The sequence below is a fragment of the Sinocyclocheilus grahami genome, unplaced genomic scaffold, assembly GCF_001515645.1.
Source record: "Sinocyclocheilus grahami isolate Dianchi unplaced genomic scaffold, SAMN03320097.WGS_v1.1 scaffold1131.1, whole genome shotgun sequence".
Taxonomy (NCBI): domain Eukaryota; kingdom Metazoa; phylum Chordata; class Actinopteri; order Cypriniformes; family Cyprinidae; genus Sinocyclocheilus; species Sinocyclocheilus grahami.
In genome coordinates this window covers 173,184-193,882 of record NW_015506310.1, presented here as the reverse complement: position 1 = coordinate 193,882, position 20,699 = coordinate 173,184, and the positions used below count along the sequence as shown (strand labels likewise).

Genomic DNA, 20,699 nt, shown 5'->3' with positions numbered 1-20,699 from the left:
GGAACACAAAAGGAAATGTTGAGCAGAATAACAGTCTCAGTTACTATTCGCCATCATTTTATGGAAATAAGATGCAACAAAAGTGAATGGTGACTGATACTGTCGATCCCTAACCCCTCTTTTTGTGTTTTCAACGGAAGAAAGAAAGTCATATGGGTCTAGAACAACATGAGGGTGAATAAATTATGACTTTCATTTTTGGGTGAACTATCCCTTTAACCCAATCATGCATAAAGATTAGGTGCACACATATTAACACAATCTAAATGATCATTAATATTTATGTAGTTTTAGAAAGATATGCATTCAGTTGAATGCATGATTAAAATCTTTATCTAAAGGCAATTTCCATAAAAAAAATGAATTTTTAAGATGTTTTAAATGCCTACTGTCCTCAAAATTGAAGTGACCTATAGTCAGGGCTTTGTGCATGATCATTCAAGGGGAAACATCCAATGCCGTCGGCTGACTTTCATGCCACTAGCTTGTCCCAATTAAGCCTCTTTCTTAAAAGAAACACGGTGTTCAACAAAGAAACATCCCATGATGTGCAGACAAGTCAGCTTGGTTTATGCAACCATTCATTAATGGGATAGTTTACCCCAAAATTAAAATTCTGTCATCATTTACTCACACTTTTGTTGTTTCAGAATTATATAACTTCCTTTCTTCTGTAGAACATAAAATAAGTTATTTTTAAAAATGTCATAACCCATATATGTGCCCATTCAAAGAAAGTCAATGGTCACCAAAATGGTTTGGTTACATTCTTCAAAATATCTTTGTGTGTGTGTGTGTTTCTCAGAAACAGAGAAAGTCATACAAGTTTGGAATGACATGAGGGTGAGTAAATGATGACATAATTTTCATTGTTGGGAGGAGTCTACCTTTAATTTTTTTATGTATGTTAACATTACAGCATTAGATTACAATTAGATTACAGATCTGAAATGTGATTATTGTAATAAATATTTATACTGTATGTATAGCACTATTTTAACTTAGAGAAAGTCATACAAGTTTGGAATGACATGAGGGTGAGTAAATGATGACATAATTTTCATTGTTGGGAGGAGTCTACCTTTAATTTTTTTTATGTATGTTAACATTACAGCATTAGATTACAATTAGATTACAGATCTGAAATGTGATTATTGTAATAAATATTTATACTGTATGTATAGCACTATTTTAACTAAAAAAAACATACAAAATAAATGTATGAACATGGATCAATCTAAGACATAAAATAAATCATTACCTAAACAAATAAACGGAGATGCATTTCACAGAGTGTTTTATGTTGATTTCACATCTCATGGGAACATAAGGGGAGCGTGCATTGCTGCCGACAGATGTTGAGATTCCTTACAGCCTGCAGGGGTATTGAGAAGAGGCTTTTGAGGGACAAGAGGAGGAGAAGGGATCAAGGTTCAAGAGCTGCTCCATTAAGACTCAGACTCACCATCTGCAGCTAGAGTTGGGGGCCTAAACATCTACAACAAATCTGCAGGATATGAGATCAGTGTCTTTCACAGTGGGAATTCAGGCCTTTTAAACGTAGAAACAACACAATCTCAAAATGGGATCCTTCACCAAAGTGGTGTCAAAAAGGGTATAAGTCAAGTGTCTTCTAGCTTTTTTCAGACAAATGACCCTCTAGTGCATAGAAAGACAGACCAGGGACCCCCTGTTACCAATTTTATTTATCAAATATTTTGTAGCTTTTGACATTTAGTTTAGTTTTTTTTTTCCATAATAAAAAAATTCTCAGAAAAATAATTGTCAGGCCGCTGTTGAAGACCCCTGGTATAGGTAGATTTCTTCAAACATGTGCCAGGATTATGTAAGCAAAATTGGAAAATGGAAAAAAAAGTTTAAAATACAAGAAATAACCATAGTATTACATAATGAAATACACATTTACTGAATAAAGAGCACAAATATAAACCTTATGCAAGTTATATGTAAATATAATAATAATAATACATCGATACCAGAGACACTTAAGGTAGGTTATCAGGTGACACATATCTGTTGTCTACGGTCTCAACTAACAACTACAAAATCTACGTCACTTAAATATCCTTACTGCTGTCTCTTTAAGAAAACAGGGAAGTAAGTACACAACTTCAAACCGAAAGTGATTCTGATCAGATACTCTAGGTGCGCGTTTGCTAGCTATATGTATGTTCGCTGGTTAAGTTTAATATATACGGTCTTGCAAAACAATTAACTCAAAGTTAACCAACCGGTTTTGTTTCAACTTCCGCAATTTTATGTGAAGCCAGGCGTGGATCGAGAGGATTGCGGAGTCATTGCTACAGAAATAAACAAAGGTGAACTCATTAGACAGCTGCTATAGCTACACTTCAGTCTCTATCTGAATCTCTTTTAATAGCATTCTGTATTTGCAAACTCATTTGACCACATATAAGGTCATATAAAGGGAGTACAAAAGGTTTCTTTCAGTCTACAAGGTGACCAAATATTGGCTTTTCTCTACAGTGTAATTAATTTCTCCAATTTCTCTAGTTTTCTGGGGTAATTTTTTTTCACACTGTACATTGGTAAACCTTGGGCTAATGTTTGTATGTACGAAGGCCTATGTATGAGACCAACAACATTGACTGGGCCAGTATAACCTGTTTTTAGCTACTTCTTTAAAAATGACGCCGGGTAAATCTGCTCTAGCCCTGTAGAGTCTCCAAAAATCTTAGTTAAAAGGATAGTTCACCCAAAAATGAAAATCCTGGGGATAAGCAGATAAACATAAAATTTTCATTTTTGGGTGAACTATCCCTTTAAAGCATTTCAATCAGTGTTAGATTCCAAAACTACTTGTTGCAAATAGCAAAACAAACTAGTCAATCAGCAGTAAGGGGCGTGTCTACTCATGATCATATAAGGTCATATAAAGGGAGTACAAAAGGTTTCTTTCAGTCTACAAGGTGACCAAATATTGGCTTTTCTCTACAGTGTAATTAATTTCTCCAATTTCTCTAGTTTTCTGGGGTAATTTTTTTTCACACTGTACATTGGTAAACCTTGGGCTAATGTTTGTATGTACGAAGGCCTATGTATGAGACCAACAACATTGACTGGGCCAGTATAACCTGTTTTTAGCTACTTCTTTAAAAATGACGCCGGGTAAATCTGCTCTAGCCCTGTAGAGTCTCCAAAAATCTTAGTTAAAAGGATAGTTCACCCAAAAATGAAAATCCTGGGGATAAGCAGATAAACATAAAATTTTCATTTTTGGGTGAACTATCCCTTTAAAGCATTTCAATCAGTGTTAGATTCCAAAACTACTTGTTGCAAATAGCAAAACAAACTAGTCAATCAGCAGTAAGGGGCGTGTCTACTCATGATGTGGAGGAGAGAGCGTTCAGTGCACAGGACGGACATTAGCTAAGCGACAGAAAGATAGAGATGGCGGATAAAAAAAACAAACGTCTGCAGAACAAAATAAGGCTTAAGGCAAGAAGTAGGACCCGTGTAAATATTGGATCAGCTTTCCAACGCTGGCTAGAACTCAAGGAGCAGAAGGACGCTGAGGTTGCTTTGTTCCTTCTCGATAGGTGAGTAACACCGTGTCTGCGCCGCAGTAGCTAAAGTCTATCTAGTACACTGGATGCGACAAAGCGACCATTGAAAATTATTTGAAATTTGTGTCAATACGTCATGAATAGAACGCAGCAGCAGTTTTCTGTCCGGGATTTGTCATGTCGTGCCGCATCCAGTGTAGACCATAGATATGTGTATGTAGGCTATATGGTGTAGACAGCATCACTGATTATAATGAGTCCCATAGTATTTTGTCGTGCCTCTCGCGTCCGGTGTAGACACGGTGTAACATTGGTTTTGTATTGTTTCACAGAACTAATCAGTTGCCTGGGTTGTGTACGTATGTGTGGGGCGGAGCTATCAAAATAGGGGTAGGAGCGTGTTTGTTTTGGTGATTTCAAATGTCAACATTGGCTACCAGAAATCGCTTAACCCACCTTTAAAGTTCAGCGAGTGTGCAAAGCACATGAATATTTAATTAAGTAAAGCACAGAGGCAGTTTATGATTGGCTGTCAGTTGCTAAACTACTCATTGTGTGCCATTCTAGCACCATTGTTTCACAATACTTATCACTGTAACGACAAATTGATGTCAAACGTTATTCAACTAGGGTTTAAAAAGGGTTACGCTCTATTCTAACAAATAACTTGAGTTTTATCGTTCATAACGCAATACCGCAGTCCTTCCGCAGGAATAGACGTGGGTTGTTTAAATTAAATGCAAATGGACTTTGCGATATCTTTGTATCGCTTTCATCAGGGTAACAACACCGAGCTGTTTCTAACAAGCGGGGGAAACGTTGCAAGTCCGAGATGGATGACGACGCAGTAGATGTGGCGTCAGACAACAGTCTGCCTTTAGGAATCGGGGCTTCCGCCTTCGGGAGTGAAAATGGGGATGAAGCGGACGACGCGATTCCTCAGAGGACACTTCCATTCACCCTCGGATTCTCCGATTCTGTGGGGTAATATGGTTTTCGGTAATCTGATGTTGGTGTGTAATAAGGTTCAGCAAGGAATAGCCATGTTGACGTACACGTTAGACTCATGCATGCGTGTGTTGTGTAAGTGCGACACCTGCTGGTAAGATCGGGAACACGCCGTAGTCAAAATATTATTTAGCTAATAAGTTTAGAGTTATTTGACTTGCATGCTTAATTACAACTCATTCGCTTTCAATTTACTGACTTTTTCATGTTTTCGTTTTTCTGTCATTTACAATGATCGTTCTCACCAGACAATACGTGGAGAGAGCAGAGTCCCCTGCATCCAGTTATGCCTCCATGCAGAGTGACAGCTGGTCAGAAACAAGAGAAGAGCACGAACCCTGCCGCACACAGCAAGTTTACATTCATTAAATCTTTCCCGAAGACAATTTTTTATTTGTATTATTATTATTTGTTTGTTTTTTGAGATTACATGACAGGTTTTATATATTTTATTTGGTCTTTGCAGGGTTAATATGTTCTACATACAGTTAAGGGGCATTTTAAAGATAGGATTGAGGCTTTTATCAGTAGCATACTGTAAGAGTGAAAATTATACTTATGAGTTATTTGAAAGATTGAAAGAGACTTTGCTCTCTGTGCTTGTGGCTAAGGTTGTCATTCTTGTAAGTTAGCTTTTGATTTTCTACAGGGTTCAGTTGTGTAGACGGGACTCGTCTGCTTCTAGCAGTGAAGAGTTTAATAGTGATGAGGAGGACATTAATATGGAGGGCAGTGCTGAAGAAAGGTGAGTGGAAGTCACATGATGCATCCGTACCATTTGAACTTTGCCATTACCATGGCATGGTCATCTTGATATACAACTCAGAGGTCATAATAAATATGTTAGTCATGGGTGTCAAGTACCCCTTGATGGATAGAGAGATGATTTAGAGTTTAATTTTAATCCTGGCCTATATTTGCCATATTCAACCGTATTACCGTATTTAATGTATTCAAATGATTAGTTACTGTAAGATGCTTACAGTTCCATTAAAATAACTATTGTACAGAAGCATACATAATACATGTTTTCATTTTAGAATACATTCATAAGAGACTTCTTTCAAAAACATTAAGAAAAAATCTTACTGACCCCAACATTTTGAACAGTTGTGTAGTTTTTCATTTATTGTAACATTAATATATTCTAAAAAGTATATTCTTTTTTAAATTAAGCACACGGAAGAAGAGCAAGAAGGAAGGAGGTGTGAAACAACAAAATGTTCCTGCTCTTGTAAAACCAGAGTTGGTAGTAGATCCAAATGAAAAAAGGCATCCAGCAATGACGGTGGAATTTGCATTTAAGGCGAGGCCTACAACCATTGGTCATCCATTTAAAGCAATAACAATATTTCCAATAAGTGCCTTTCACATTAAGTTGAGAAAACTAACATTCTTGCTATATCACAGGCCCTCACCAGCTGCCTAAAGAAACTTGCAGATGATGAATTAAAGCACTTCAAAAAACTGCTGTGGGATCGATATCCAGAGCGCTTCCATGATCCGCTGGACGGACTTGATCTTGTGGATCTGGTGGATAAGATGCTGGAGCTTTGCGATATCAAGGTCTCTCTAAAGATCACGCTGGCGCTCTTTAATATCATGAACTTTAAGAAGCTGGCTGAATATCTGCTAGGTCTATGCAAAAGAAGCAAGTTATTTTATTTTGTCCTCTCCAAAACATTACAGTGCTTTTCAAATTATTGTCTTAAAAATCTTTCTTTGTGACGTTCCACAGATGAAGTGCGCTACGAGTTGAAATTGACTCTGAAGAGGAAGTATGAGATGGTATATGAGGGTTTTAGTCAACAAGGACAACCAGTCCCCTTTGAGTCTGTCTATACAGACCTTTACATTACAGATGGCGTTAATGCATCAATCAACAGTGAGCATGAGTTCAGATCAAAGATAGAACAGCTCTTAGAGACTGGCAAAGTGAAAAGGAAGCCATTAACTGGAAATGACATGTTTATCCAGGAGAATGTGAGGTCGAGGCCCGTAAGGGTGGTGTTAACCAGGGGGGTCCCAGGATGTGGCAAATCATTTGCTGTGCAGCGCTTCATCCTCGACTGGGCAGATGGAAAAGTCCACCAAGATGTTTTCTTCCTCATTCCTCTGCAGTTCAAGGAGCTGAATAAAATGCTAGAAGGAGATTATACCCTCCTGAGTCTAGTCAGCATCCTCTATCCAGAGATGAAGGAAATAGATACTCTCGATTTCGAGGGCTGCCTGGTAATGTTCATATGCGACGGCCTAGATGACACTCAAATCCCCTTTAATTTCCGGAGAACGGCGTATTGGTGTGATGCGACCAGGCCTACAAGTGTGCAAGTGCTGATCACCAACCTCATCAGGGGGAACCTGCTCTATGACGCCTACATGTGGATCATTTCTAGGGCAGGAGCTCTGGATGTGATCCCACCAGAACACGTCCAGCAGCTTCTGGAGGTTCGTGGCTTCACCGATGTTCAGAAAGAGGCCTATTTCAGGAAGACGATCACAGATCGAGACCTTGCTGAGAGGGTGATTGCTCACATCAAGTCTTCTAAGACACTGTTTATTATGTGCCACTTGCCGCTGTTCTGCTGGGTGGCATCTAAAGTGATGCAGCGGCAGTTCCAGTCTCTTCAACCATCAGCACAGCTGCCCAAAACTCTTACCAATTTATACACCATTATGCTGCATGGTCAAACTCAAATGTCCATTGAGAAACTGCAGAACGACCCCACCGAAGACACCAAGGATCTTACTGCTGATCAGCTGCTCATTAAGCTCGCAAAGCTGTCCTACAGCATGCTTGAGAAGAATGAGTTTAAGATAGAGAAAGAGCACTGGGATGACGTTGGATTGCCGGATTCGTACCCTGCCATGGCCTGCACCGGTCTCTGCACAGAGTTTTACAGAGAGAAGTACATGATTTACACAGAGAAGGTGAGCTGCTTCGCTCATCCGACCATTCAGGAGTACCTCGCTGCTCTTCATGTTTTCTATTGTTTCAAGAAACATGGGAAGAACATCCTTGAGCAGAACAAGCTGAAGGTCTTGAAGGTTTCCCTGGTAGACTTACTCAGGAGTGCAGTTGACAAAGGATTAAGCTCCAAGAATAGCAACTATGATCTCTTTCTCCGCTTTCTGCTGGGTTTGTCTGTGGAGGCCAACCAGGAGTTGCTCAAGAACATCCTGCAGATATCTGCCAGCTCTAGCCAGAATGCACGAGAGGAGACAACTCGCTACATTAATAAGAAAGTCAAAGAAGGCCACTTCCCAGAAAAGACTGAAAACCTTGGGTGGTGCATTGATGAACTTAACCCACAATAATGCTGATGTGTTGGTTAAAAAGTGTTAAAATGCTGTTGCGTTGTCTCATCATCTGAAAATCGTCTGTGAAGAATGTCTACCATTCAGGTCTTGTAGTGTCATCTGGACGCGTTTTTCCATCAGTAACAGACAAATTCTGTTTGAACACTATAATATTCAACAACATTTTTTTTGGACAGTTGTGTCATTGCATTGAGATATTGGTACTGCGGCTTTTGTATTCAATACATATTCATATCTACATAAAATGTAGATTACTTCACACAGTTCATATTCCTAAATTCTAATGGGAACATTGCTGTGAAAGTATATGCATTTAAAGTGATAGTATTAAATGGAATTATCAAACCTGAAACAGACGTCCATAAAATAAAGACCTTTTCAAATTTCAGTTTTGGTGCTTCAGCTCTTTTTAAAATTCTTTAATTTGTTTATTTTTAAAACACTAATTTTTACAAGTGAGAATCTATAATCTATACAGTAAATTAAAGGAAATTAAAAATGTGTATTTTTTTAAATATTAAAAAAAATGGACAGACCCCAACATTGGCCAATCGCAGCACATAGTATGTGAATTCTGTTCACATCCAAATACAGTAGTCATCATTAACTAAGCATTAGCTTCTCATGACTTCATCATGTTTGTGGCCCCTCAACTAAAGTGGTGACTTGGTCCATTGGAATACTGATAAACCGTGTTATTAAGGATGGCATAATTGTGAAATGACATGAATATGAACATGAAAGTTCAAGCTTTTGCACACAATGTACTGTGGACACAAAGGGACTTTGATCGAAACTCTGCTTTATTCTTAAGCAGTATAACCCAGTTAAATCAACAGCAATGCCTGGGAAGAGCTGAGAAGGAATTCAGTATATACCATGAACTTGAAGTGCCTGTATATCTGAAAACTCTTTACAAAACCATAAAGCTGGTTTACAAAACCATAAAGGATTTACAACAAAAAAAAAGATGAAACAAACAGCTTGGTCTTTTTTAAGGTAAGGAGACACCTTTTAATGTAACAAGCAACTGATGTGGACTCATTAAATATTTAATGTTGAACAAAAATAAACTGATCAAATAAATGGCACAAACACGGCCGTACATATACAAGCTTGTCCTTTGTAGGGTATAGAGTGCAGAAAACAGAATTCTATGTTAGTTGCAGGGTTTTTGTGAACAAGAGGCTAAAGCTTGAGCTATCTTAAAGAAACAAGAAAAAAATTATGGTTTAAATTTTACCTCCTGACTACCAGCTATGGAGTTTTGTCCTCTGTAGGACATTATGTTTTAGCAATTTCTCTGAGACTTTGCATGTCACAGTTTTATCTGGATATCCTGTACAGAGCACATTCGGGGCTTTTCAGAGATACCAAATGATTGGATGTTTCACCATGACCACTCCCTCCCCATGGTCTTTAAAAATGGCTGACATTAATTTAGTGATCAAGTGTAACACACTTATGGAAATATGCTAATATTTTGTAATTATCATTCAAATCTGACTACTTTTCAAACTGTTTGTCATAAATCAACATCTCAGGAAAATGTTATGGGGTTACATAACATTTAACCCCACAACCCCTACCCCTAAAAGACTGAGGAAAGCCCCCACAAGACTGAGGAGATAGCAGCAGCAGCAGCAGAGACTAGCTCAAGGTGGTTGTGGTCGATGAGAGTTCGTAAGTGGAATCCTTCTGCAGGTGAAGGCTGATCTTGTCTTTGCTGCCCCGCTCAGGTGAAGCGTACAGGTTAAGGGCAAAACGCTCATGACCCTGAGGTACCTGCTGAAGATGCAGAGGGATTCCCAACAATACAGCCTGGTCTCATGTTTATACGTAGGTATTAATATGTAACATTTACAAGCACAAAACGTACACTTTTGTACGTTTTTATTAATGCTAAAGCGTACAATTTAGACGTATTTCAACGTTTAAAACGTACAAATCGCTATGTATTTTTAGCTAAAAAAAATGTAAAAATATTTACGTATCTTTTATATCATCAAAATATTCGTATCAATACATTTTTTATCATTTTATCAATAAGTGATTTAGATTTTTAGACCCCTTAACCTAACCATATAATGAATATAAAATGATATAAAACGCAAATGACCGAAACACGCAGGAAAATAACCATTTTAGCAACAAAATAGCATTAAACTATTTTTATAGTCATTTAATTATTTACGTTTCTTTTATATTAAGATATTCGTATCAGTGCCTTTTTATCATTTTATCAATAAGTGATTTAGATTTTTAGACCCCTTAACCTAACCATATAATGAATATAAAATGATATAAAACGCAAATGACCGAAACACGCAGGAAAATAACCATTTTAGCAACAAAATAGCATTAAACTATTTTTATAGTCACTAAGTCTTGCTTTCAGAACGAGAACCACCTGAAGATTCCCTGTAAAGAGTCTTTCCCTGCTCTTTGTGTCTTTGTGAAAAAGTGCCAGTACCCTAGTATGATTCCATCACATTTTGTTGGTGTAATCTATAGATTGCTCCTGCTGACTATATCCAGCCTCTTACGAGGACTTCAGATGACCCAACCCTTGAGAGGACTTCAGATGAAGCGGACTCTGAATAATCATACAAAACTGCTACATTTTCCTTGCATTGTAATCAACATGATCACATCACGTAACCATTGCTTTAATTTGTTCATTGTTTCTGAATACATGACTTTACTTAACTGCATGATTTGTATAGCCTAATTTTAGAACATTTCTGCCATATGAACATTACTTTGGCACAGTTACACCTGTTAACAGAACTCTTATTCGTAATGTAGAAACATTAATTTTCTGTAAAGCTGCTTTGAAACAATGTGTATATTAAAAAGTGCTATACAAATGAATGTGAATTGAACAAAACTTAATGCATAATTTTTTTCTCCTCTCCAGATCAGTAGGGAAACCATACATTCACACTCCTTTCTGTGAGTGACTGGAGCACTCCCATGCAGCACAGCAAACTATAGTGGAGACTGTTCAAGGACATCATGCTTTATAGTTTATTATAAATGTATAAATCGATTGCTGTAAATAAGTGCACAACAAAACAGGAAACAGTGGTTGCAATTTATTTTTTTAACTCTGTTCCTGAGCATTATAACCCCAATTTGCTATTGTGTGCTGCACATTTTACTGAGGACAGCTTCCACAACATACTGCCTGCCGGATTCGCCCAAAAGCTTTTGTTGAAAGACGGAGCAAGGGGGCGTGGCAGTACTGAAACACCGTCTAAGCTGTTCGCCAATCACAACGCACTAGGACAGCTAACCAATCACAACACATTTTGTTTTTCGGAAGGCAACAAAATCACAACAAAAACGAACACAACAAAACGAAGTAAATGAGTAAACAATTTAATAATGCAATTGAAAACAAGGTAATTCAAATGACAACTAAAAACTAATAAAATTAATGCCGCTATTTCAATATTCATAAGGATTCATTTTTAGGTGTCGTCAATACGTCAGTTTTGTACGTTTTAGTGCCTGTAAAAACGTACGTAAATATACGTTTTATAGAACCACATTTGATGTAAAATACATAGGAATTATCATGAGATCACGTTGCCACAATACCATTATGCTGACCACGCTGCCACTAATGGCTACCAAGAATATCGCATCCGTTGCTCTCCCAGTTCCTGCTTGTGGCAAAGCATCATTGATTTTTATTTCACCTACAAATATCTTTCATAACATAGTTGAGAGTCATCTTTATATAAAGTTTGGTAAAGATATGAATTAAATATCTTTTTTCTTCTTCTTCTTATGCTCTAAACAACGTAATGACATGACAAAATACTAAATTCACGAAACTTTTTTTTTTTTCTTTTTCTGGTAGTCAGGAGGATATACAGGCACTTGAAGTTCATGGTATATGAAGTCACCACTTCAGTTGAGGGGCCACAAACATGATGAAGTCATGAGAAGCTAATGCTTAGTTAATGATGACTACTGTATTTGGATGTGAACAGAATTCACATACTATGTGCTGCGATTGGCCAATGTTGGGGTCTGTCCATTTACCTGCAGGCTACTATGAAGAAGAAATGAACATGCTTGATAACTCGTATCATATTTAATGAAAAACATTAGTTCTCACATGAATTGATATACTGTTCTAGCCTGTATGCATGCATGAGGTAATGTGGATTTTTGCATATTCCTTTAATAATTCAAGTAGTCTTACATGCATGAAATAATGCTTTTTTGAATCATGTACCATAAGCATAGCTTTATCCACAATGGATAGTAAAGACCTTGTTTTTTTTGTGAACAAAGAAAACATCATGATCATGCGTAATAAATCATAAATCATGATGATGATGTACTCGCCTTACTTAATGTCTTAATTAAGGTGTTGTTCATCCATGAAGTCATGAATGAAAGACTTTGAACTCATGTTAGTTCCTGATAATTCATGAGATATTAATGCATGAAGTAATGCATAATTCACACATTAATTTATGCATTAATTCATCGTAATTAAATCTTGAATAATTAATTTTTTTTAAAATCTTTTAACCTAGCATCTAAATCAAACCAATATTGGCACATGAGACTAAATCTACAGTAAATACTACAGTAAAATTTCGCCACCCTTGGTGTATAGCAATAAAATACACATTTAATTTAAATAAATGTCTAAACTTGCTTTCAAATGTTATCAATTGACATCCACATATTAAAAATAATGAAATATGTTAAAAATAATAAAATGTTACTAAAAATGAAATGTAATTATACTAAAACATAATGTTTTTGTAGTCTTAAGTCACACCACTCTGTGTCAAATGCTGACACTGTTGCTGATGTTATCAGGGCACATGTACGTGTAAGGCACTTGCAGCCCATTATTTCTGTCATTGATGGACTCACTCAAAAGGACAGTTCTGCTTGATGATCTCTGATCATGTTTTGGAGAGCCATCTGGCAAAAGTAGTCCTCTGGGTATTGCCCAAGTGGAACCTGCATAAAAGATTAGAGAGGATTTGTAGGGATTTGCAAGTATGTGCAAAAAAAAAAAAAGGGATCCAGTCAGTTGAGTAGGAAACACTCACTAAATCTAATGAGGGTTTGCTCAGGAGCCAAAAAACTGATACTAGATATGCAGAGGTGTTCATGTCAGGGAGGGTGTCCAGTAGGGTGTTTTTGTCTAAGCTTCCCTTAGATGTAGGAGGGGGGTCTTTTTAAAGAGCCAGGGGCATTGGGAAACCAACTATCATAGTCAAACTAAGTGTACAAATGTGGAGAAAAATAGAATATATGAAATATATAATCCAAGTAAAATTTTGAATTAGAATCATTTTCATTTCATTTTTAACTTACCTGTCCTGCTCTGAGGGCCGAATGTTGAACTGAAACTGCAGATCACCATAGCCACAAATTTAATGACCTTCTCCACTGTGCTAAAACACTAAGGTATTCCTAAAAGAAGAAAAGGAACACGGATGATGAAAAAAATATTGACATCACAGCTATGATAACCAAAGCCTATCGTCTGACTCACCTGTGCTGCTCTGCTCAAGAAACCCATGGATGAAGATCTCCTTGATCCAGTCCTGAAGTTCAGTGTCCCACTGACTGCACATCACCATCACTCTGGTTATAAAACTTCACCATGCTCCTTACAAAACTACAAACCGATACCAAAAGCAACAAAGAAATCTGATTTGTATTGCACATATTGATGAACGCTTTCAAGATGCCATGAAAAAAATGTAACTGAAGTGATTGATGCAAATCGGAGTAATTTTATTTTACTTTACTTTATTTATTATTTTATTTTTGGTGCAGAGATAGATTATTATTTAATTTTAAAAATCATTTTGAAATTTTTAAAAATCATTTTACTCATTTATGAAGCTCCAGAGCCGATGTCCACCATCTCTGCAGAAGAAGTTGGGAACAGATTCCAGTCCGCGGTCACTGATGTCTTCAGGCAGGCAGAGAGAGCTGTAGGTCAGGTCTGAAAGTGCCTTCTTCAAGAGACTGGTCATCCCTTCATCTCCAATACTAGTATTCTGAAGTGAAAATTATTTACTAGTAATTGTCTAAATGTAAAATAAAAAAATAAAAACAATCCTGAATCAATACCTGAGTGACAGCCCCCTCAGGACCGAGAAGTTCGTTCCGAATAAGGGTGTTTATCTGTAGGGTATAACGTGTGTGTGGCACCAGCAACTTTGAGAGAAGCACGCATACGAAATACATGACCTTGATATCTGTGAAGGTTTTGCTCGTCCAGGTTATTGCAGAATGTCATGCATTGTTCAGATAATATGTTTACTACTTGGCTGAACTTATTTGGCCCAAGTGTGTTTTCTCAGAGGTACTAGAAAGAAGTCTAGCCATAACAAACTGTACATTGACACAGATTTGTAATAATCTTTTGGTAATGTTTTGGCAAATATTAAAAAGTAAATAAATAAATAAAAATGATAATAAAATAATAATAATAAAAAAATGAAATAAAATAAAATAAAAAGTTATATAGAAACTGAATTAAATACATTTACCGCATTTCTTTCTTACGTTTTATTTTTTTTAAGCAAAAAAATTAATTGAATTGCAATAAATTTTGCTAGAATTATGTGTGAAAACAAGAAATAGTTAGTGGGTTAAGAATATTTTATTCTTAAAAATACTTTATTCAGATATACAAGGCTTAATATACTGTATGTGACCCTGGACCACAAAACCAGTCTTAAGTCGCTGGGGTATATTTGTAGCAATAGCCAAAAATATGGGTCAAAATTATAGATTTTTCTTTTATGCCAAAAAGCATTAGGATATTAAGTAAAGATCATGTTCCATGAAGATATTTTGTAAATTTCCTACCGCAAATACATAAAAACCTAATTTTTGATTAATAATATGCATTGCTAAGAACTTCATTTGGACAACTTTGAAGGCGATTTTCTCAATATTTAGATTTTTTTGCACCCTCAGATTCCAAATTTTCAAATAGTTGTATCTCGGCCAAATATTGTCCTATCCTAACAAACCATACATCAATTAAAAGTTTATTTATTCAGCTCTCATATGATGTATAAAGCTAAATTTTGAAAAATTTACACTTAAGACTGGTTTTGGTGGTCCAGGGTCACATATTATGCAATTTTGCTTCTCAAAAAATTTATTTAGAGGGCACTAACCACAAGGTGTACAAATGCCAGCATTAATCTACATATTTTAAGATTTGGTCCAATCCATTCTGGTATTGTCTTAAGTTAATGAAACCCATCAAAGGTACCTGAAAAGCAATAGGCAGAAATTTGCCCACTTGGTTTCTGTACAGCAGACATAGTGGAGATGCAACATGCTGCTGCTTCCCATTGATGACCTGAGTTGGTAAATCTGCTAGTCGTTTATTGTCACATAAGAATATGTTTCCTTGCTGAGTTAACAAATCAAACAGTTATTTTGTGTGTGTGTGTGTTGAGAGCATAAGAAGAGAACAAAAGAGCAAATTTGGTATTGTTTTACCTTCATCTCCAGAGAAAGGGAAGTTCCACTCTCTAGAAAAAGCTGCACCATACACTCTTAAAAATAAAGGTGCTTCACGATGCCATAGAAGAACCTTTTTGTTTAAATGGTTCCATAAAGAACCTTTAACACCTGAAGAACCTTTCTGTTTCACAAAAGGTTCTTTGTGGCGAAAGAAGGTTCTTCAGATTACAAAAAGGTAAGAAAGAGATGTTTTTTTAAAGAACCTTTTACTGAATGGTTCTTTGTGGAACCAAAAATGGAACCAAAAAACCTTTTGAAGCAGCTTTATTTTTAAGTGTACCATCAGTAATGGCAAAGTTCAGAGGAAGCTCTGTGCATCGATGGATCATCATTGGATTGGGGCCATTTAGGAGCTGATACCTCAAAAAATCATCATCCATCCAGTGCAGCTGCACATATTCTATTACATAAAGATTGCAACAACCGGCAGATTATTTCACGCTTTTACTTCACGCAACATCAAACACATGAAGCAGATCACTTTTTCTTGACAGCAGTTCTGGATGACCAACAGGCACTCTTCATGTCTTCCATTTGAACCCACTGATCAGGTTTTCTCGCCAGTTTCTGCATTTTGATCTCACCAAGCCTGGAAGATAAATTCATCATTGGTGTAAAGAAATGACCAGACAGGATTTACTAACACCTATACTATATGTTAGGTGAGACTCACGCAGTGGAGCAGTTGAAAGCTGAGTCCATGTCTTTAGTGAAAGAGAAGCGGACCACTGAGGGAAAAAACAGGGGCTCCTGAAAACATGCATGCTGTGGAAGACCTGTTTTAAACTCATTCCCCCTTGAGGAGGAAGAAGGTACACAAACATATACCCTAAACCAATGAAGAGGGCACAAAGACAAACTTACTGGTAGCTACACTTGTTTGTTAAGCTTCAGCTCATTATTTCCGTGCTCTTTCAGTTGTGAATATTTTTCTTCATAGATTTTTGTAGCTGTCAGACAATATAAAAGAGAGTTACTGAAATGTAGTTAAACAAAAAATCCTAAACAGAATAGAACAAAAAGTTTCAAAAAAGTTTCTACAGTTCAAAAGTTTGGGGTAGGTAAGATTGAATTATTTATTTTTTTTAAAAGACGTCTCTTATGCTTACCAAGGTTATATTTACTTGAAAACAGTGATATAGTAAAATATTTTCACAATTTAAAATAACTGTTTTCTATTTTAATATGTTTTAAAATGTCCTTTATTTCTGTGATAACAAAGCAGAATTTTCAGCACCATTACTCCAGTCTTCAGTGTTACATGATCCTTCTGAAATCATTCTAATATGCCGATTTGCTGCTTAAGTAACACTTCTTCTTTTCAAAAACAGCTGTGTTGCTTTATATTTTTATGATTAATATGTTTTTTTTAAGTAATGCAATAACAGATACATATACAAACCTTTGGCCTGTTGCAGCTCAATCACTTCCCCCTCTGCCATCCAGCGATAGCATGGGAAATTGATCAAATCTTTCTCAGGGGTTCTTACATTTACCAGAGAGCAGAACCAGTCATTCTCTGGCAAGAACATGAAATGATCTTTCTCAAGTCTGATGAGCAGCAGGTTGCCGAGAGTGAACCTGGTGGTTACTTTGTACTTTAGATTTTATGGTTAAAATAAAACAAAGGGGAAAAAAACGCGATGGCTCATTTCAGTCAGAACTTTCCTAAGCACATTTGAATTTTCGAAAATTTAAAAATTCAAATAAAACGAGAAAAAAAAAGAACTTACCATCCCAGTCTTAAAATCTCTTCCATAGCTGTCAAGCTTGGTCCGCTCACTCACTCCTTGTGTGCCAATCAAAGTAATTAATATATTGTCAAAAGTGCCTGCGTGGATCATGGAGCCTGTTGTCACCTCTACTTCATATATGGCCTCCATAATTCTGAAAATGAATACAGAGGTTTAGTCTTGAAGTTTAGAACTGGCCCTTCAACTCAGCTTGGTTTCTCCCAAGGTTTTTCTGTCCATTTCGGTCACCGAAGGAGTTTTGGTTCCTTGCCAATGTTGCCTCTGGCTTGCTTAGTTGGGGACACAATTTCTGGCAACATTGTTGACTTGACTGCACAGACACTATTGGAAGAGAGCTGAACTGAGCTGGACGATGACATTACTGAATCAACAATAAACTGACTTGAACTGACAGTTTTCTATTGTCCTCTTGCATTATCAGCACGTTTTTCACTGTAAAGCTGCTTTGACACAAATCTGTATTGTATGAAGCGCTATATAAATAAAGGTGACATGGCTTGATTCTTGTTTTCTAGTAGAAATATCTAAATAATCCATAGTGTTTACACATTGTATGTTTATACATTATATACATTGTATATTTTAGCATGCCCTTTCAAAGAAGACATACCTGAAGTAGATGTTCAACCACAGCCTGAGAGTTGAAGTCAAATGAAGAAAACCTAAAGCCCTGTAGCAGAACCCTGCCAAACTGGATTCTGGCTTTCCAATAGTGAATAGCTCAGGCCACTATTACGCAAAACGAGATGGAGGGAATACTACGGGTTATAGCCTATATCATAACATGACATTCCTGCAGTGTTTCTGTTCCTCCATCAATGACTTATGGGCCATTTCAAAAACACGTTAAATGTAGCAGTTTTAGTTGCGCTTACCAACATTGTTGTGGGTAACGCATTACAAGTAACGTGAGTTACGTAATCAGATTATTTTTTTCAAGTAACTAGTAAAGTAACGGATTACTTTTTAATTTACAAGAGAATATCTGAGTTACTTTTTCCCCAATTTATTGATTGACAGCTCTGGTGTTGCCATGGTGACAGAAATCAGATGATGTTACTGTAGTTCTAAAATAAATATGAATATGCATTAATTCATCTCACTCACAAAAAAAATAAAAACACAGATTCAGTATTCCTCAAAATGAATAAAAATAACACAACTCAGAATATGACGTAAACCTGCAATAATTAAATGTTAAACAACACAAATATCCTTTATGCATTTAATCCCATTGTATTAACCAATGTCTTTGCTTCTGACCTTCGATGATCCAGTTCAACCGTACTAATAATAAAAAATTACTCTAGACAAACATTTGTCTTTTTTTATTGCTGAAGTGCGTTGAAATTTCTTCTTCTGCATTCTACTGTACGGATGTAAATTTACATTCTCTTCAGTCTGTGGCTTATTCATTTCCCTTTTGGTGTGAAAAGGCTTTTATATTTGCCAAAAATATAACTTTTTTATTTTAAAAACAAACAAGCAAGCCCTATCCAGATTTAAAAAGTAACACAAAAGTAACGTAACGCATTGCTTTCCATAAAAAGTAACTAAGTAACATAATTAGTTACTTTTTCATGGAGAATCGCAATATTGTAATGCATTACTTTTAAAAGTAACTTTCCCCAACACTGCTTACCAACAAGGTTTTAAATAACTTTACAAGTTCTTTACAGCAGGAACTCGCTTTTTCTGTGAAGACAACTTGGTGTGAACACTCTTTCTTGGAATTCAACCTTCATTTTTGGGATTGTTTGCACAGCATGTTATGTCAGGCATGCAGATAACATTTTGTTCAAAAGGATAAATCAACTCCTTCAAACAAGTTACTTAACATGTCATATTAATAGTAAAAGCAAAGACAAACACCAACTTTTACTTCTGTCAAAGAGAGTTGATGGATGAAGATAACATTCTACTTTGAAAAATAAGAACCAGAACCACTACGAAAATAAAAATGTAGGATCAGATCACTGTTGGACTGGAATACCTGTATGAATTAGAACCTGACCTCTATGCTTTACATTTCAGAACACGTTTATTTGCTGACATCCAAGTTATTACAGACATGAAGATATATGCAGTTAGACGCAGTTCAAGTAATTACTGTTTCTTCTTCACGACATGTGCACAGTCATATTTGCCCCTGACCACAGTGATTTTGACCCCTGGTAAGTCCTGCGTTCTTCCTCCTTGTATCAGCACCACATTGTGCTCCTGGAGGTTGTGTCCTTCCCCAGGAATGTACGCGACAGCTTCTTGACCATTGGACAGACGTACTCGTGCACACTTGCGGTTGGCTGAGTTGGGCTTCTTGGGTTTCCTGATCATGGTCTTCAGAACTACTGCTTTGAGCTGTGGATGCCCATAAGTGGCACTGATCTTTGGACGAGGTGGGGGAGGTCTGCCCTTACGGTGCATCTGATTGAGAGTGGCCATGGTCCTGCTGAACACAGGTCCAGACCAGAAAGGTACAGAGTGCGACGCTGCCAAAATGACACAACAGAAAGTGGCATCATTCCTTTCAGTTATTTTATACATTAACCAAAATTATGTTGCTACTGAGAAATTCTGAGACTTACCCTGCAAAACAGACAACAGCACTGGTTTCAGACTTCCAAGAAAAGACATTTTTAATTAATCTGTAGGAACAATTGCAAAATCAAATCAGATTTGTATAGTGTCACTGTGAAACATAGTGAAATACACTGTACTAGTGTAAAATTATTCCTTTTATGTTTAATTTACCTGCATGTACGTTGTGTTAAAACAAAGTAGCCGACGTTTCTTAACTGCTACCTTTAATTTTGTGTCAAAGCGGAAAAAAGGACGAAATCTTTCACCCTCACTGTTATATTCCCGACATGCACGCCGCCATGTTGCATCGACTCGGAGGAATCTTGTCTTCCTCGATCCTGGACCAGTGACGAGCTCAAGACTGAACTGCGTACTACTGCCATCTAGTGGATGGGTTTTCACGTTTACATGTGGTAAATCTGCTAATTGAGGCAAATAATTGTTCACAAATAATACAAGTGGCAAATATTTTTATTTAAATTATTAATAAATACATTAGGAAATGCAGTTCATACAAAACGGATTGAATACACGTTTTCTTTGAGGAGCATGTCTTACATTTTTTTAATTAAGAGTTATTTTGGTAAAGTAAGAAATGTGTGTGGTAACTTTCTAGAAGTTGTATAAGAAAAGGCTGAAATGCTTGAAAAATAAAAATGGAAACGTTGTAATACGTGCATATAATTTACATTATCTCTTATTATTATAACATTTTTTAAGCAGTGAATATTAAAGGGATAGTTCACCCAAAAATGAAAATTCTTTAATCATTTACTCACTCTCAAGTTGTTCATTACCTATGAGTTTCTTTCTTCTGTTGAACACAGAGGAAGACATTTTGAAGAATATGGGAAAACAAAAAGTTGATGGTCTGCATTTTCTTCCATAGTATGGGGGGGGGGGGGGGGGGGGGACAGGTGGCTTTTTTTTTTTTTGGGAAATAAAA

General features: G+C 36.6%; 2 protein-coding genes, 1 long non-coding RNA gene and 1 pseudogene across 4 annotated transcripts; 1 reads left to right on the top strand and 3 right to left on the bottom strand.

The window, feature by feature from the left end:
• Positions 1 to 1,329: 1,329 nt before the first annotated feature.
• Positions 1,330 to 2,324, bottom strand: LOC107567174 (uncharacterized). The gene is made up of 3 exons (XR_001606603.1): positions 2,253 to 2,324; positions 1,466 to 1,551; positions 1,330 to 1,375 (listed from the first exon to the last, which is right to left on the bottom strand). It is a non-coding gene; the product is annotated as an uncharacterized lncRNA (long non-coding RNA).
• Positions 2,144 to 8,308, top strand: LOC107567173 (protein NLRC3-like). Of its 2 annotated transcripts, none has more exons than XM_016252812.1 (7): positions 2,144 to 2,339; positions 4,328 to 4,532; positions 4,805 to 4,906; positions 5,206 to 5,301; positions 5,733 to 5,862; positions 5,967 to 6,207; positions 6,295 to 8,308. In XM_016252812.1, exons 2-7 carry the CDS (start codon positions 4,381 to 4,383, stop codon positions 7,872 to 7,874), a joined length of 2,301 nt encoding a protein of 766 aa, XP_016108298.1. In that variant the 5' UTR covers positions 2,144 to 2,339; positions 4,328 to 4,380; the 3' UTR covers positions 7,875 to 8,308. The 2 variants fall into 2 exon arrangements, with proteins under 2 accessions (XP_016108298.1, XP_016108299.1); XM_016252813.1 differs by lacking the exon at positions 2,144 to 2,339 and adding an exon at positions 3,563 to 3,581.
• Positions 8,309 to 12,636: 4,328 nt separating this feature from the next.
• On the bottom strand, positions 12,637 to 17,317 carry LOC107567159 (hydroperoxide isomerase ALOXE3-like; annotated as a pseudogene).
• Positions 17,318 to 19,188: 1,871 nt separating this feature from the next.
• On the bottom strand, positions 19,189 to 20,087 carry LOC107567169 (28S ribosomal protein S12, mitochondrial-like). The gene is made up of 3 exons (XM_016252806.1): positions 19,925 to 20,087; positions 19,759 to 19,818; positions 19,189 to 19,662 (listed from the first exon to the last, which is right to left on the bottom strand). The coding sequence occupies exons 2-3, from the start codon at positions 19,805 to 19,807 to the stop codon at positions 19,280 to 19,282; spliced, it is 432 nt and encodes a 143-aa protein (XP_016108292.1). The 5' UTR covers positions 19,808 to 19,818; positions 19,925 to 20,087; the 3' UTR covers positions 19,189 to 19,279.
• Between the last annotated feature and the right edge of the window lie 612 nt (positions 20,088 to 20,699).

What these genes read in the sequence shown, in the direction of transcription:
- LOC107567173 (XM_016252812.1), top strand. Translation starts at nt 4,381, where the DNA reads ATGGATGACGACGCAGTAGATGTGGCGTCAGACAACAGTCTGCCTTTA. An exon ending in GGATTCTCCGATTCTGTGGG is followed by an intron (nt 4,533 to 4,804) that starts GTAATATGGTTT and finishes CGTTCTCACCAG; the next exon opens with ACAATACGTGGAGAGAGCAG. An exon ending in CGGTGGAATTTGCATTTAAG is followed by an intron (nt 5,863 to 5,966) that starts GCGAGGCCTACA and finishes GCTATATCACAG; the next exon opens with GCCCTCACCAGCTGCCTAAA.
- LOC107567169 (XM_016252806.1), bottom strand. Translation starts at nt 19,807, where the DNA reads ATGTCTTTTCTTGGAAGTCTGAAACCAGTGCTGTTGTCTGTTTTGCAG. An exon ending in GCTGTTGTCTGTTTTGCAGG is followed by an intron (nt 19,663 to 19,758) that starts GTAAGTCTCAGA and finishes TCATTTTGGCAG; the next exon opens with CGTCGCACTCTGTACCTTTC.